The 16,617-nt window shown below is 63.4% G+C and overlaps 1 protein-coding gene across 4 annotated transcripts; it reads left to right on the top strand.

The window, feature by feature from the left end:
- The first annotated feature begins 1,401 nt into the window (after positions 1-1,401).
- On the top strand, positions 1,402-16,534 carry SLC4A2 (solute carrier family 4 member 2). 4 transcript variants are annotated; one of them, XM_027538586.1, is made up of 23 exons: positions 1,422-1,601; positions 3,853-3,966; positions 5,790-5,961; positions 6,105-6,346; positions 6,437-6,555; positions 8,038-8,270; positions 8,365-8,507; positions 9,941-10,121; positions 11,381-11,516; positions 11,596-11,761; positions 11,892-12,006; positions 12,106-12,290; positions 12,403-12,628; positions 12,752-12,967; positions 13,064-13,212; positions 13,377-13,571; positions 14,097-14,351; positions 14,472-14,561; positions 14,724-14,890; positions 15,239-15,492; positions 15,604-15,773; positions 16,033-16,206; positions 16,296-16,534. In XM_027538586.1, exons 2-23 carry the CDS (start codon positions 3,916-3,918, stop codon positions 16,374-16,376), a joined length of 3,720 nt encoding a protein of 1,239 aa, XP_027394387.1. In that variant the 5' UTR covers positions 1,422-1,601; positions 3,853-3,915; the 3' UTR covers positions 16,377-16,534. The 4 variants fall into 4 exon arrangements, with proteins under 4 accessions (XP_027394386.1, XP_027394387.1, XP_027394389.1 ...); XM_027538585.1 differs by having other exon boundaries at positions 1,402-1,601; positions 15,239-15,773; XM_027538588.1 differs by lacking the exons at positions 1,422-1,601; positions 3,853-3,966 and adding an exon at positions 4,541-4,815 and having other exon boundaries at positions 16,296-16,532.
- Positions 16,535-16,617: the final 83 nt, after the last annotated feature.

The following is a 16,617-nucleotide window of genomic DNA, read 5'->3' as shown; positions in this document are numbered from 1 at the left end:
GAGGGGCGCTTTCCAGAGTCCGGGCTTTGGCAGCCTGCCTCCCGAGCCCAGGTGGCCCTGGCTCTGCCCGGGTTGATGGTGTTGAGCTTCCAGCGACCTCCTGACACTCCCATAACCGGTTCGAACCTCTCCCTGGGCCGTCCAGTGAGCTCAGGATTGCCTGGGGAATGGCTCTGAGCCATATCTTGCCGATGATGACCTCACAGGGGCCAGCTGCCCGCAGGGCTGGAAAGAGAGACAGGTGTGCCCCACTGGAGGCTGGATTCACCATAAGCCAGAGACTTCTCTCTCTCCCCTTTTTGTGGTCCCGGAACCCACCCGACTCCAGCAGTTCGCTCCTCCCTGATATTCCGAGGCAAGCTGGCGCACTGGGGAGGTGTACCCACCCTCTCCCACCCCACCCCCACCACCTTACAGAGCCCCGGCCCACTGGAGTCGGCCAGGGTGTGGCCCTAGAGCTGGCAGGTTGGTTACCGCCCTCAACAGACAGAAGGACAGACAGAAGCTACACTTGAAGCGGCCTTGACCTCATCCCTTAAGGAGTTGATTATAGATTTATCTTGTGGCTTCTCTCTAATTGTCTCATGATTGCATTCTTGAGGGCTGTGAACTGGATGAAAACTGCCCTCAAACAGCACTCCTCGGCGCCGCCGGAACCGACGTAGGGGCTTAAACAGTTTGTTAATTAACTCGTTTATGTCTGAACGTTTTCTGCGTACACAATGCTGTCCTTCCCTCGGTGGCAGACTCTCAGAAGCGAAACATAGATTCGCTTATCTGGAAGAATTTATAATTTAAGAAAACAAGAAATAGATCTTTAAATGACAGGTGATGACTATGAGTAGGGTTCGAGAAAGGAGGTCATGGCAGGGAATCTCTCCGAGGCAGAAGTCCCCCGGTTCGGAAAGACTTAGCACAGAGCAAGGGGTATCCAACCCGCGCCGCCATCACCGCTCTTCGACCCCACCCCCGTCCTCCTGGCAAAGATAGGGGCTTTCTTGGAGGCACTGGGGACTACAAAGGGTGGAAGGCTGGGGCTGCCTGCGGGCGCTGAGAGATTCTTGACCCCCGATGCATTGATATTTCAATTTCCTCCGAATTGCCTAATAGCTTGGTGCCTCTTTTTTTTTTTTTTTTCCCCCCTGCTTGGGATTCCTAGGATGAGGCGGGCTTCCTTTCCGCCCAGAAGGGCCAAATGAAGCTAGGAGACGGCGTCTCCAGGCACCCGAGCTCGTTGCGGGGAAGCTCTGGGCGGCCGCCTCCCGCCGCGCGGAGGGTCAAGCCAGGGGCGGCCTCCTTGGCTCTGGGATCCGGGCGCCGCGCAGTGCTTGGCCGCGCGCCTCCGCCCCCTGGGTCTCGGCCCCACTCTCCGCCTCCAGGCCCGCCGCGCCGGGAACGCGCACGGTGCGCCGGGGCGCGCGCACGTAGGGGGCTGGCCTGCCCGCGACGCGGGGGAAAGTTGAGTTGGGAGAAGTTGGGAGCGGCGGGGGGCGCGCCCCGAGGTGGGCCCGGGGGAAGCCGTCGGGAGCGTGCGAGGGCTCCAGAGCCGGCGGGGAGAGAGACCCCCGAGACCCCTGGAGCGCCAGGTCCAGAGGAAGCGGGTAAGCTGGGAGGTGGCGCCGGGGGAGGGCTGGGGCCGCGGAGAGAGGAAGGGAGGGGGAAGGAAAGGGGGGAACTCGGCACTCGGAGCGGGGAGGGAGTGGAAGTGCAGGAAAGGGCGGAGACTGGGGCGCGGGGACGCGAGCTTTTGGGGGAGAAGGATGGGGAGGCAAGCGGAGTGATTGCGGGTCGGAAGAGGGGTCTAGAGTCCGCTTCTTCGAGTTCCCTAAAGCGAGGGTGCCGCGCCCCCTGCCACCGGGAGCGGGTACTCTCTGGCAGGCGCCGCCGGCCCTCCCGAACCCGGGCAGTACTCCAGACGACACCCTTCCCGTGCCACCCCCTACTCTAGCCTTAAGGCCCGTCCAGGGCGCCCCTGCCTAAGAGTTGCCCCGAGCCTCAGCCTCTGCCCCCCAATCTCGGGCTTGGGAGGCGGAGCCAGGAATGGGGGTGGCGGGTCAGGTCGGGACAAGGGGTCGGGCCGGAGAAGGAGCAGCTGGGTGGTGATGGGAAAGACGAGCCCTGGAGAGTGCGACCTAACTAACTCCTGGCGGGAGTGGGAGAGGGGGTGCTGGCTGGCCCGGGTGGGGAGCTCTGTGCTGGGTGTAGGGGCACGGCGCTGACCTGCACTCCAGGGTCCACTTTCTCCTCCTCCCTGAGCTCCCCACTCCCGCCAGCCCCTCGTCAGGAGAGCGGTGGAATGTGAGTCCACTTGGGGGGCGGACGGCGGTGGTGATTAATGCCCAAGTGGGGGTCCGGAGTGCTAATCCTCCGGGCCGGTCGGGGCTGGTCCCTGGAATGTGCCCCCACCCCGGATTATCGACACCGATGCTCTGGACAGAAGCAGCTTTGTGTTCTGGGGACAACGCGGTGGGGGTAGGGGGAGGTAGAGGGAGGAGGGCGGGGGAGGACGGAGGAGCACACCAAGAGCCCAGTGGGAAGTGGGAGCGGGGCACGGGCAGGTGCCAGGCACTCCCTCCCAGACCCGGTTGTCTTTTCCAGTGCCCAGCGCCCCGACAGCAGACTTGCCCTGGCGCAGAGCCTGCTAAGGGGGGAGCTGAAGAGAGCACTCAGCTGAGCTGGAATGCCCCGCTAGGGGCATGTGTGGCTCCAGGCTCCCCACCCTGGACCGACCTATATTGTTTGACCCTACACTGACCTGTGTCACCCCTGAGTTGGCCCTAAATCCGGTAACCCTGACCACCACTCCGACACCAGCGACACACCGGGGAGCTCAGTTCTCTTGCCATCACAGAGCACCCCCTCCACTAGGAATGGGTCCCCCCCAGTTTGCTGGTCAGCTTCCCTAACCGCAGCCCTTCTGCTGGCCTCCTTCCGCGCCCGGCGGCCTCCCCAGAAGCCCCTACAGTCACAGTCAGGAGGGCGTCAGCCCGGCCGCTCAGATTTTCCTGGCCGCGGGTTTGGGGAAGGGAAGCACTAAGACTGCCCCCAGGGCAGAACCTCGGGGTTTCTGTGCCCCCTCCTCCCCGGGCGTCACGTGCCCCTCCCCCAGTATAAAGCGCTGCCCGGCCAGTGCTGCCCGCCCGGCCGCCCTCCCACTGCCAGAGTGGAGCTGGGCTCCTGCCCCTCCCTGGGAGCCTCCTCCTCCCCCACTTCGGGGCTGGGCTTTTTTTTTTTTTTCGGAGGAGGGGGGGCACAGGACAGCAGCCCCCTTTGCGGGTTGCTCTGGGCTCACTCCAGAGTTCTGTCTGCCTTCCTTCATCCCCCTTTGCCCCGGCCCAGCTCTGGGTCTCACCCCCTACCCCTGTACACCCGTCTCCGGTCTCAGCCCCCTCTGCCAGCCGTGACCAGCCCCCTCCGCTCTCACTGCACTTCTGGCTCGGCCTGTCCTCCCTCTTCCTCTATCTCCCCAAGCTGATCTCTGCTGCTGTCTCTCCAGGTCTGGGCCTGTCTCCTTCCTGCCCCCAACCCCAGGGGTCTCCCACCCTCTGCTCTCTCCCCCTGCCTCCGTTCAGTCCCTGGGCCTGCTGGGCCTCCATCCTCGCTTCAGTTCTTTGTTCCTCTCTTTTCTTAACTTTCCTGTCTTAACTTTCTCTGCTCCCCGCTCCACCCTCCCAGAGTCAGGCGCCAAGGCCCTTGGGAGCCTGGGAGGATCGTGTGCAAGCAGGAGACCCCCCCACCCCCGCAGGGCCCTGCCCTCGCCTGGGCTGGTCTGGGCTGGGGGAGCTGTGTGATGTGGGGGTGCTCCCGCTGGCCTGGGGCCTCTCTCACCTGGTGATTGGTGCCCTCCCCCAGGTTATGCCGCCACCTCGTCTCCCTGAAAGGCGCAGCTACAGCGAGAAGGGCTAAGATTTGGCCATGAGCAGCGGCCCCCGGCGCCCCGCGTCGGGCGCGGATTCCTTCCGAACGGTGAGTATTGCTCACTGCTCCTGTGCACCACCATCGCTGGGGCTGTGGCTGAGGGTGTGTGAGTGAAGAGGCCACCACTGGGGCTTTGGCCAAGGGTGAGGGTGTGTGTGTGTGAGTGAGAGACCGCCACTGGGGCTCTGGGCGAGTGAGGGTCTGTGTCAAACAGGGGTGTGAGTGTGTGTGCGTGTGCGCGTGTGAAGAAGCCCGAGAGGGGAGCCTGGATGGACTTGGGAAGGGCATTGCCATGCCTCTCCTTGCACGGGCCACCGGGTCTGGGACAGGTACTGGTGGTGGCCGTCAGATGGCTTCCAGCCCTGGGGAGGGCCTTGCGGCTCTGTTCCCTGAAGCCCTGGGAGGTTGTTTATCCTCCTCAGCGGGAGAGGAGGAACTTTGGGAATCCTGGGTCTCTAACCGATGACAGCCCCCTCCCCCGCCCTGGGTCTTGGAGGCTGTGCCTGCCGGGCCTGCTGCAAGGGGCTTCTGGGCAGACCGCCCCGCCCCCCGGCCCCACGTGCCACCCAGGCCCGGCCCCTCCCGGCCCCCACGTGGCCGCCGCCCCACGTGTCCCCCTTCCAGTGTTCCTGGGAAGGGCAATGATTAACCCCAGCGCCGGCATCATCCGCACCTCATTGGTCACTTGGGCCCACGGGGGCACGTGACTGGGGCGAGGTGCCGGCCAGTCCCCTCCCCCTCCGCCCCCAGTTCACCCCAGCCCGCAGCCATGGACTTCCTCCTGCGGCCTCAGGTGCGAGGGGCTCTCTGCCCTCCTCCCCCCACCCCGGGCTAGCCCCCTTCTGCTCGCTGGCTTCAGCCGCCCCGCTCTACCGCCTTCCTCCGGTGCTCTTTCTGGTGAGAGTGGGGCCCCGTGCCTGGGGGTAGTTGGCGGAGAAGCCGGGCTCGAGCGGCAGAGATGGGCTGACCAGGGTTGGGGCGGGGGGTGCAAGCTTCTGGTCCTGGCCTCTAGTATCCAGTGTGTCCCCCCTCCCTGCCCCACCCAGCGGCTCCTGACCCCACCTCCCAGGCTCTGCAAGGCCCGCCCTCCTTCCCAGCCCACCTCCCTCCGCTCTTTCTTGCTCGGGTACCCCTGCCCTTGGAGATCTTGATGTCCTTCAAGTCCAGAAGCTCTTGCTTGAGCAAATATTTGGTGGTGCCTGGAGCTGAGACCAGCCGGCAGGGGGTGGTGGTGGTTGGGGGGGCGCTGGACCAAAGCTGCAGAGTGGTGGCTGCCTGCACTGCTGGGCTGAGCTCTCCGAAGCGCCACCACGGTCCTGGGCTCCCGCAGAATGACTCAGGTGCGGGAGGTGGGGGGGTGGAGCGGGGCGGGGCAGGGCTGCAGCCCAGGGCGCTGGCTCCCTCCGGTGGGCTTCCAGTTGACTCAGACCGAGCCCGGTCGGTTGGTTAGCTCAGGCGCCGCACCCCCCCCCCCCCCCCACCAGGAGTTACTTGGCTCAGTCGGACAGGTCAGGGTCGCATTCACGACCATCAGTGTCAGCCATGTGAACGGCCCAGGTCACACCTCCGACCTTGACCTCCGGGGTGGACACACGGGACTTCTGCAGAGGCCTCCAGGGCTGACGCTTCCCACCTGCCCTAGAAACCGACAGGAATGGGCCCAGCCAGGGTGCTGATGGCCCAGGACTCCGGTGGGGGGGCAGGGAAGGCTGCTGGGGGTAGGGTGCTGAGTCCCCGGCTTTGGAGTCGGGGCAGCTGGGGGAAAGGTACTGGATTTCTTCTGCTAGGCGGGCAGGGGGTGTGCTGGGACACCCCCCCCCCACCCCCACCCCCGCTCCCCGAGAGTCCTCACTGCCCCTTCTTCCTTGCAGCCAGAGCCTGAGAGCCTGGGCCCCGTGACTGCACCTGGCTTTGCAGCCGAGCAAGAGGAGGATGAACTCCACCGCACCCTGGGCGTGGAGCGGTTTGAGGAGATCCTTCAGGAGGCGGGGTCCCGAGGAGGGGAGGAGCTCGGCCGCAGCTACGGGGAGGAAGACTTTGAATGTGAGGGGGTCGGGGGAGGCGAGTTGGGGGCTGACAGGGTGTTGCTCCGGGCTGGGGGCCTGGGGGCGGGGAGAGGCTGGGGGCCCGCCAGCTGGAGAGGGGGGAGCAGGGCCCATTGGCAGCCAGTGCACCTGTCCCTGCAGACCATCGCCAGTCTTCCCATCACATCCACCACCCGCTGTCCACCCACCTGCCTCCTGACACCCGGCGCCGAAAGACACCCCAGGGCCCAGGGCGGAAGCCCCGCAGGCGCCCCGGAGCCTCCCCGACTGGGGAGACCCCCACCATCGAGGAGGGCGAGGAAGAGGAGGATGAGGCCAGTGAGGCCGAGGGGGCTCGGGCCCTCAGCCAGCCTTCGCCTGCCTCCACACCCTCTTCCGTGCAGGTGAGCTGGGCAGGGCTCCCCGGGGGTGGGAGCGCTATCTGCAGGATCTCTGGCCCAACCTCCCCTGCTCACACGGCTTCCTTGTTCTAGTTCTTCCTCCAGGAGGACGAAGGTGCCGACCGGAAGGCAGAAACCACCAGTCCCTCTCCACCTCCACCCCTGCCCCACCAGGAGGCAGCTCCCCGGGCCACCAAAGCAGCCCAGACTGGGTAAGGGTCCCCACACAGAGACCCCCCATGCCAGCATCGGTCAGGTGGGGTGAGGAGACAAAGCAGGAGCCTTGAGAGGCTCAGGCTGTGGTTCAAACCCAGTTATGCTGCTAGGATTTGACTCTGGACAAGAACTGACGTCTCTGAGTCCGTTTCCCCGTCTGTAAACCAAGCGTAATAGGACTTTTCCCACAAGGTGGTAGTAGGTTTCAAGGGTGGTGTGAATGAAAGTTTTAAATATGGTCTAGGCGCCTCCTCCCACACCTGTCATCTCCCCCCCAGCCATGGCTTCAGGCGAGCAATGTCAAACACAGGTCAGAGGCTGGACAGGTGACCTCCTCACACCCCCGGGACCCCAAGGGGGTGAGAGGAATAGGAGGCCCCCCTCTTGCTTTTGGGGAGTTGCCAGTCCACCCTGGCTGTGGTCTCGTGAAGTGGCAGTCAGCACAAGTTACTGCGCCAGACGACTGGGTTCAGGCGGAACATCGGTACCAACAGGTGATTGTGGAGTTTGGGGACATCAGCCAGGGAAGGCTTCCTGGAAGAAACCACTTTGAACGAGGTCTCAAGGTCACTACTATCGCCTCCCTGTTGTCCGGGTGCCAGGCAGTGTGAAGGGGTGGGGGGAAGTGAAGGGCAAATTGCCCCTCCGGGGCGGCACAGACTCGCTGGGGAGACAGGCCGTGTGGATGGAGCCAGGTCCCCCTCAGCCGTCTGCGCGGGAGGCGCAGGCCTGCGGGCCAGCAGATGGCCAGGAGGCGGGGGAACCCAAGAGAGAACAGGGCGTCGTACAAGGGGTTCAGATTTGTGGGCAGGAGTGTGAACAGAACCTCGGGCACAGAAGGTGGGTGCAGGTGGAGAGAGCCTGGCTCAGGGGGCGCTGGTCACGGCGCGGGACAGGGGCTTGGAGCCGTGGGGGTGCCGGTTGCCAGGGGAACGGTGTACAAAGGTGTGGCAGGGACAGGGCCCTCTAGGGGAAGCGGGGAGAAAGGAAATCCCCACCCCCAGTTTGGGAGCTAAGAGCAGAAGCCAGAATCCTAAGGGACAGGTACTCTTACCCTTCTCACGGCTGTCGGGTGGGGGCAGGCGTCTCCAGCTCCAAAGGCCCATTTCCACGTCCTTTACTCCATTTGATTAGAAACACGGGCCCCTGTGAGCCCTGAGTCCGTTGCTAGCGGTCCCAACCTGGGCACTTTCCCGACATCACTGGCCCGCCCCGGGGAAGGCTGGCTTCAGCCTCCCTTTGGCGGCTTGAGTTTCTGTCCCAGGGCAGCTCGGAGGATTGCTGGGAAGGAAGGAGCTGGGTTCAAACACCACCCTCTGCTTCCAGAACCCTCTCTGCACTTCCATATTCTCACCTACCAAGGCCTGTGGAGAGGGAGGCGGGGTTGGGGCCTGTGGGGGTCCCCTTTCCTGGGGGCCCTGGCTGAGCGGGAGGGGCCGGCCTTCCTAGGCTTGCTCATGGCCGCCCTGTCTGTGCAGGGCCCAGGTGGAAGAGGTGGTGGCCGTGGCCAGCGGCACGGCGGGAGGTGATGATGGGGGTGCCTCCGGGCGCCTCCTGACCAAGGCGCAGCCCGGGCACCGCAGCTACAACCTGCAGGAGAGGAGACGCATCGGAAGCATGACGGGGGCTGAGCAGGCGCTGCTGCCCCGGGTCCCCACGGACGAGAGCGAGGCGCAGACGCTGGCCACGGCTGACCTGGACCTCATGAAGAGTGCGTGCCGGGCCTGGGCAAGCCTGGAGCTGGTGAGGCGGGGGGTGGGGGTAAGAGAAAGGGACCTTTGACCCTCTCCTCCCCACCACTGCAGGTCACCGGTTTGAGGATGTTCCTGGGGTACGGCGACACTTGGTGCGGAAGAACGCCAAGGCATCTGTGCAGAGTGGCCGGGAAGGGCGAGAGCCTGGCCCCACTCCTCGGGCCCGGCCCCGGGCCCCCCACAAGCCCCATGAGGTGAGTTCAGTGCTCCATGGTCTTCCATCATCTCTCTGTAGATCTGCTGTCCACAGCCCCCACCGCTTCTCAGACCAGCGGTAATCTCAAGCCCCAGGGTGGCCATGTATGGTTTTCAAGGTTGCGCACTGCACAAGAGTGCAGTCTTCAACAGTGTTGATTTTTTTTAATTGACATAGTTGATAACACAATATTATGTTAGCCTCAGGTGCCCCACATAACCAATCAACATTTAAACAACATTATAGAATATTCACTACAGTTAACTCCAGTAGCCATCTGTCCCCAAACCATTATTACGGTGTTACTGAGCTGCCATTGTTGGTGTGGCTGTTACAGTTCTGGTCCACATTCTAGACACATTGACTTCTCTCACAGCCGTTTTCTGGCAGCTGGCAGTGAGGTGTCTGAGGGTGGCTTCATGCAGCAGTGTGCTTCATGTCTCAGAGTCCAGTCACTTCCCCACTCGAGTCCTCCCACATCCTGTCAGGGTGACAGGCACAGTGACTGGCCAGGGCCACTCAGGTATAGTGAAAGTGAAAGTCGCCCAGTCGTGTCTGACTCTTTGCGACCCCATAAACTATACAGTCCATGGAATTCTCCAGGCCAGAATACTGGAGTGGGAAACCGTTTCCTCCTCTAGGGGATCTTCCCAACCCAGGGATCGAACCCAGGTCTCCCACATTGCTGGCAGATTCTTTACCAGCTGAGCCACCAGGGAAGCCCGGTCCTTAGTGATGCTGCCCATCTAAGATTCCAGCACTCTGGTTTTGAGCCCTAACCCTGCCAGTGGGTTTTTTTGGGTAACCTTTTGATTGCGGTCAGACACAGTAAAAGCACACTGAGGTTAAGTGCACAGCTCCATGATGCTTTGCACATGTAAACCCTAGCCAAGCCTACCTTGATACAGGATGTCCCCACGCCCAGAGAGTCCCTTCAGGCCTCTGCCTCATCAGCACCCTCAGAAGTCACCGCTGTGTCCCTCTCCAGTTTTGCCAGTTCTAGAAATGCGTGTAAATGCATCCTGCCAAGTTCCTGTGTGTTCAGTGACCGTTCATCAAACACTTCCTCCGAGTCATGCACGATGCTAAGTGTTCTGTGTACTTTTATCGCCCACTGTGCCCCCATTTTTTAAAATTACAGTTGACTTACAACGTGGTGCTGGTTTCAGGTGTATGGGAAAGTGGTTCAGTTATACGTACGTACACATACCTGCGTTTTCAGGCTCTTTTCCCTTACAGGTTATTACAGACTATTGAGTGCTTAGCTCTATGCTGTACAGTAGGTGGGTCCTTCTTGGCCCGCTAGAGGCCTTTGAGGTGGGTGGCATCGCTCTTACTTCACAGACGAGGGAGAGCCGCGAGGTGGGCTGCGCCCTGTGCGCCCTGGGGTCACAGCCTCCATCCCACCACGCCTTCTCCCGTCACCCCAAGGTGTTTGTGGAGCTGAATGAGCTGCTGCTGGACAAAAACCAGGAGCCTCAGTGGCGGGAGACGGCGCGCTGGATCAAATTCGAGGAGGACGTGGAGGAGGAGACAGAGCGCTGGGGGAAGCCCCACGTGGCCTCCCTGTCGTTCCGGAGCCTCCTGGAGCTGCGCCGGACCCTGGCCCATGGTAATGCGCGCCCGCCCGTCCTCGACGTGGGAACGGCCTTTGCCCGAGCCCGTTCTCCGAGGACCAAACGGTCCCACACCTTTGTCTTGAGCAACAGGGTGTGTAATGTCACCAGAGCCCAGAAGGGAGCATCTCTTGTCATGATGTCACTTCTCACGAGGCCAGCCGTTCCTCGGGCTCTGTCGTTGGGTGACTGCAGGGCAGGCCTGACCCTCTTCTCTGGTCTGGCATCTTCAGCAAGCAGCTTCTCTAAGTGATATTTTCAGATAAACTGAAGCTGGTATGTTTTGGATGCTGCAGTGTTGTTAAATGGTTTTGGTGGAATGCTTTCTGAGATCCTAGACGTTCTGGGCAGCCTGACCTAACCTGTAGGGCGGTGTGGGCTCCCAGCAGTGTGACCTAACCTGTAGGGCAGTGTGGCCTCTGCTGCATGAGCGCAGGTGCTCACGTCTGATGTTCTGCTCTCGGCTTGTTTCCTCCTTCCTGGTGGGGAACTGCTCCCACTTGCTGTCAGCGGCCAAGGACTCAGAAGCCTGCTGTCAGGACTGTTTCCCAACTAGGAGTTACTGGGCTCTGAAGAGGCTTGAGGGCTTTGGGTGAGGTGCCAGAGCGCAGGGCTTGATCGCCAGGCTGTGCCATCTGGCTTTTGGCTGCTTGGGGGGCCTTCGGTTTTGTTTGTTCCATGTCCCCCAAGTTGACCTTGACGGAAAAATGACCTGGTGACTTTTGAGAGGACCTTCATCTCTCTGGGAAATGGCAGCTCGGAGCAGGGACAGGCTGGGTGTCCTTGAGCAGCTGCTAGACTTGGGGACACTGAGGAGTCCAGGGTTGGGGGGGGGTACTCTCTGGATGGCTCCGGGGCTGCCACGACCGGCTGGGTTGTGCTCTAGAGGGCAGAACTAGGCCCTCAAGTGGACAGCAGAGGTGGCAGCTCGGTCCGGAGGAAGTTCCTGGCAGCGAAGGGCAGTCCAGCCCATGTGGGTGGCCTGGGACACTTCCTGCTGCGTGCTTCCCAGAAGGGGTGTCTGGGCAAGGTCTAGCCAGGTGGCCTCTCTGAGAGCTGTGGTTTCCTGGCCTCTGCTGAGCGTCACAACATTCCTGCAGGGAGAGAGGGCTTGGGGACTTGGGCCTCAGGCCGAGCTGGGCCCCGCTCACCGGTTTCAGGGCTGGGCAGTGCCTCCCTGGCTGTCCCCCCATCCCAGCCCGGCCCCCCATTTCTTGGCTGGGGATGAGGCCCCTCTGTGTCGTCCTCGTTCTAGGGGCCGTGCTCTTGGACCTGGATCAGCAGACCCTGCCTGGTGTGGCCCATCAGGTGGTGGAGCAGATGGTCATCTCGGACCAGATCAAGGCCGAGGACAGAGCCAACGTGCTGCGGGCCCTGCTGCTGAAACACAGGTGAGGCCTCGGGCACCGCACCCTGCCTGCCCAGCCCTGGCCGCCAGCCCGCCTCACCTCCCTGCCTGCCGCCCCACAGCCACCCCAGTGACGAGAAGGACTTCTCCTTCCCCCGTAACATCTCGGCCGGCTCCCTGGGCTCCCTGCTGGGGCATCACCATGGCCAGGGCGCCGAGAGCGACCCCCATGTCACCGAGCCCCTCATTGGAGGCGTCCCTGAGACCCGGCTGGAGGTGGAGCGAGAGGTGAGGGGGAGAAGGCAGCCCCGCCGGGGTGAGGTCCAGCCACCCCAGAGGCTGCGTGACACGAGCGAGCGGGGTCGGGGCGGGCAGGGGCAGGACGGCCCAGCTGAGCCCCAGCCTCCTGCCTCCCCAGCGTGAGCCGCCCCCTCCGGCTCCTCCGGCCGGCATCACTCGCTCCAAGTCCAAACACGAGCTGAAGCTGCTGGAGAAGATCCCTGAGAACGCCGAGGCCACAGTAGTCCTCGTGGGTACGTGAGGCGAGGACTGGGGATGGGGTGGGGCAGGGCGGGGGGCGGCCGGAGGCCACCCTTGCTGGGCTCCCGCCCACGACAGCCACACACCCGCAGGCTGTGTGGAGTTCCTGGCCCGCCCCACCATGGCCTTCGTGCGGCTGCGGGAGGCGGTGGAGCTGGATGCGGTGCTGGAGGTGCCCGTGCCGGTGCGCTTCCTCTTCCTGCTGCTGGGCCCGAGCAGCGCCAACATGGACTACCATGAGATCGGCCGCTCCATCTCCACCCTCATGTCCGACAAGGTCAGCCACTCCAGAACGCCATCCCCACCCCCAAACCCCCGGTGCCCAGCCTGGCTCCCAGGCCCTGGCCCCGCGTCTTGTGTCCTCACTCACCCCGGTCCTGCCTTGGCAGCAATTCCATGAGGCGGCCTACCTGGCGGACGAGCGGGAGGACTTGCTGACGGCCATCAATGCCTTCCTGGACTGCAGCGTGGTGCTGCCGCCCTCGGAGGTGCAGGGCGAGGAGCTGCTGCGCTCGGTCGCTCACTTCCAGCGCCAGATGCTCAAGAAGCGGGAGGAGCAGGGCCGGCTATTGCCCCCGGGCGCCGGGCTGGAGCCCAAGTCGGCTCAGGATAAGGGTACGGGGCCAGTACGAGCCAGGGGGCTGGATCGGGGCTGCCCGGGTCCGGCTGGGGCGTCAGGAGGGCGGATGGGCGAGCGAGGGCAGGGATGGGTGCCCTGACGCAGGCCCCGGGCTGCAGCGCTCCTGCAGATGGTAGAGGTGGCCGGTGCAGTGGAAGACGATCCCTTGCGGCGGACGGGCCGGCCTTTTGGGGGGCTGATCCGAGACGTGCGGCGCCGCTACCCCCACTACCTAAGCGACTTCCGGGATGCACTGGACCCCCAGTGCCTGGCCGCTGTCATCTTCATCTACTTCGCAGCCCTGTCTCCCGCCATCACCTTTGGGGGGCTGCTGGGTAAGGAGGGGCTTAGCCGGGGCGGAGTGGGGAGGGCATGGCTCCCCCCACCCCCCGCCCTGCCACCAGCCCCTGAGCAGGCTCCTGCTGTCCTAGGGGAGAAGACGCATGACCTGATCGGAGTGTCGGAGCTCATCATGTCCACAGCCATCCAGGGCGTGCTTTTCTGCCTGTTGGGGGCCCAGCCATTGTTGGTGATTGGCTTCTCCGGGCCCCTGCTGGTCTTCGAGGAGGCCTTCTTCTCGGTGAGTGGCCACAGGCTGTTGGCGCTGGTTCCTCCTGCCCGACTCAGCTCCCGCTCCCCTTCCCCTCCGCCCCGACCCCCACCCCGCAGCCCCCACCCGCACTCCTCAAGAGCCCCCAGGCTCTGAGCCTGACTCCGCCCACCCCCTCGCCCTGCCTGCCCCAGTTCTGCAGCAGCAACAACCTGGAGTACCTGGTGGGCCGCGTGTGGATCGGCCTCTGGCTGGTGCTGCTGGCCCTGCTCATGGTGGCCCTGGAGGGCAGCTTCTTGGTGCGCTTCGTCTCCCGTTTCACCCAGGAGATCTTTGCCTTCCTCATCTCGCTCATCTTCATCTATGAGACCTTCTACAAGCTGGTGAAGGTGGGTAGGGCCCCCATGGGACCTGGCCCACGAGGGAGCTGGGGGCCTCCTTGCCCCTGGGTTCTCCATGCGTGAGGCCTGTTGCCAACACATACACACTGGGACTTCAGATCGGTCTCAAAGACTCACCTAGTTTTAATAACAAAGGTGACGGGTGCTTTTGATAAGGTGGCAGAGGATCCAGAAAGTCAGAGGGAAAGGCCCCCAAGTTGACAGACATACTCTCACATCTGTGTCTGGGTCAGGATCAGATGTGTCCCCAGTGTTTGCCACGCTCCCCTGGATGCTCCTCCAGGCCTCTCTGGAGCCTCATTCCAAGCTGCCTTCCCCAATTAGACCAGCCCCGCTCTCTTAACCCCCAGTGGTCTTGCGCTCCCATCTGTTCACCTCAGTCATTTTCTTAATCAAGACAAGCTCCTTGAGGGTAGGCTGACCACCCTGGGCCTGCCTGTCCCAACTCAGCAGACAGCTCAGTCCCAGACCTCTGGTCAGTTAAGCGTATGGAGTCCTTTGTTCTCTCCCCAGATCTTCCAGGAGCACCCCCTCCACGGCTGTTCCGTCTCCAACAGCTCCGAGGCAGGCAGTGGCGAAAATGCCACGTGGCCCGGGGCAGGAGCCACACTGGGGCCAAGGAACGAGAGCTCAGCCAGGCCGCCTGGGCAGGGCAGGCCCCGGGGCCAGCCCAACACCGCCCTGCTGTCGCTGGTTCTCATGGCCGGCACCTTCTTCATCGCCTTCTTCCTGCGCAAATTCAAGAACAGCCGGTTCTTCCCCGGCCGGGTGTGTGGGCTGGCAGGCCCAAGGGAGGCGTAGAGCCCCCGGGTGGGGGAAGGAAGGGGGCAACTTGCAGTCCGGCCTGGACGGCGGCGTGGGGCCTCTGAGCGCGGTGCTTGCCCACAGGTACGGCGCGTGATTGGGGACTTTGGGGTGCCCATCGCCATCCTCGTCATGGTGCTCGTGGATTACAGTATTGAGGACACCTACACCCAGGTACGGCGGTGTGCAGTGGTGAGGGGGTGCGGGGCTCCAGGCCCCAGGACCAGGACTGCTGCTAAGCCAGGCAGACGCCAGGCCTCTCCCACAGCACTCGCTCACCATCCCCCCAGCCCCAGTACAACTCAGGGCACTCCCCCCCGACCCTCTGCCCTGCAGAAGCTGAGCGTGCCCAGTGGCTTCTCAGTGACAGCCCCAGAGAAGCGCGGCTGGGTCATCAACCCCCTGGGGGAGAAGAGCACCTTCCCCGTGTGGATGATGGTTGCCAGCCTGCTGCCCGCCATCTTGGTCTTCATCCTTATCTTCATGGAGACACAGATCACCACGTGAGTGGTCCTGGCAGAGGGGTCGCTGTGCAGACAGGGACGACCTGCTGCATGAATGGGCTGGAACCCCCAGCAGGCTGGCTGCTGAAGTTTGTAGACAACAGAAAATCCCACTGAAATGTGCCTGCATGGGCACAGGACATGCTAGGTGCTGTCCAGGGGGTGGGTGGTGGCCACTGGGACAGGACTCAACTCCGTGATGGAACCCTCGTCCTGAAGAGGATGGGCAGGGACCTCCAGGTTCCAGAAACAGGAGGAGGTGACTGCCTGGGTGCTCTGGAAAGACCCAGTTGTCTGCCGAGCTGGGCTGGGGGGCCCAGGGCTCAGGGCATGCCTGTCCCTGTTCAGGCTGATCATCTCCAAGAAGGAGCGCATGCTTCAGAAGGGTTCTGGCTTCCACCTGGACCTGCTGCTCATCGTGGCCATGGGCGGCATCTGTGCCCTCTTCGGCTTGCCATGGTTGGCTGCCGCCACTGTCCGCTCCGTCACGCATGCCAACGCGCTCACGGTCATGAGCAAGGCAGTGGCACCCGGGGACAAGCCCAAGATCCAGGAGGTCAAGGAGCAGCGGGTGACAGGGCTGCTGGTGGCCCTGCTCGTGGGTATGTTCACCTCTCCCCCCAGCCTTGCCGGAGGGGTCTCATGGCCGTGGCCGCTGCGGGTGGAGGGATGGAGCGCCCCGGGGCCAGCTGTTCCTCCCCCTCGCCCCGCAGGCCTCTCCTTGGTCATCGGGGATCTGCTCCGGCAGATCCCCCTGGCTGTGCTCTTCGGGATTTTCCTGTACATGGGCGTGACCTCCCTGAATGGGATCCAGTTCTATGAGCGGCTGCACCTGCTGCTCATGCCGCCCAAACACCACCCGGACGTCACCTACGTCAAGAAGGTGAGACCCGGCTGGGAAGGGCCCCACACCTCTCCCCCCGCCACCCAGTCTGTGTGGGTCACTCTCCGGCCCCCCATGTATCCACTCTGGCCAGCCACCGTTCAGCCTGTGCAGACCTGGCTCCCGTAAGCACCCAGGCAGGCACTTCCACCTGCCCCTGCGGAGGGGAGAGGGACCGTCATCCTCTGGTCGTGGTAGGCCCGGATGGCCCTCCGGGGCCCAGGCTCACCCTTCTTGCCCTGCGTCACTCCGCCCCCAGGTCCGGACCCTGCGTATGCACCTGTTCACGGCCCTGCAGCTGCTCTGCCTGGCCGTGCTCTGGGCCGTCATGTCCACCGCGGCCTCCCTGGCCTTCCCCTTCATCCTCATCCTCACGGTGCCGCTCCGCATGGTGGTGCTGACCCGCATCTTCACCGAGCGGGAGATGAAATACGTAAGGCCTGCGCTCCTCCCTCGCCTCGCCTGGCGCCCCCACGCGGTCTTGCTGGGAGGTCGCCCACCTTCCTCTGTCCTCGCCCACAGCTGGATGCTAACGAGGCAGAACCGGTGTTCGATGAACGGGAGGGTGTGGACGAGTACAACGAGATGCCCATGCCTGTGTAACTGCTGCCTGGACGGACAGCCACGGGATGGACGGACAGAGGGAACGGGCTGGGGGCGGTGCTTTCCCCATCCTCCTCCCTCCTCATTTTTATTTAAGTGAATAATTTAAGGCCCTCCACCACCCCCCCCAGGCAGTAAAGTGCTTCGGACCCCACCTATCCCTGGTCTCTGTGTGTGTGTGTCCGTGTCAGCCGGTTGTGAATGGGAAACACGTGGGGGAACCCAGCCCACCTGTCCCAGA

Source organism: Bos indicus x Bos taurus, chromosome 4, assembly GCF_003369695.1.
Source record: "Bos indicus x Bos taurus breed Angus x Brahman F1 hybrid chromosome 4, Bos_hybrid_MaternalHap_v2.0, whole genome shotgun sequence".
Classification (NCBI taxonomy): domain Eukaryota; kingdom Metazoa; phylum Chordata; class Mammalia; order Artiodactyla; family Bovidae; genus Bos; species Bos indicus x Bos taurus.
Note: the sequence above shows the minus strand (reverse complement) of the source record. Positions and strands in the feature narration are given on the sequence as shown.

Excerpts from the sequence above, each read along its gene's own strand:
- SLC4A2 (XM_027538585.1), top strand. The coding sequence starts at position 3,916 with ATGAGCAGCGGCCCCCGGCGCCCCGCGTCGGGCGCGGATTCCTTCCGA. Across the intron at positions 12,291-12,402 it reads CCACCCTCATGTCCGACAAG|CAATTCCATGAGGCGGCCTA; the intron begins GTCAGCCACTCC and ends CTGCCTTGGCAG. Across the intron at positions 16,207-16,295 it reads CCGAGCGGGAGATGAAATAC|CTGGATGCTAACGAGGCAGA; the intron begins GTAAGGCCTGCG and ends CCTCGCCCACAG.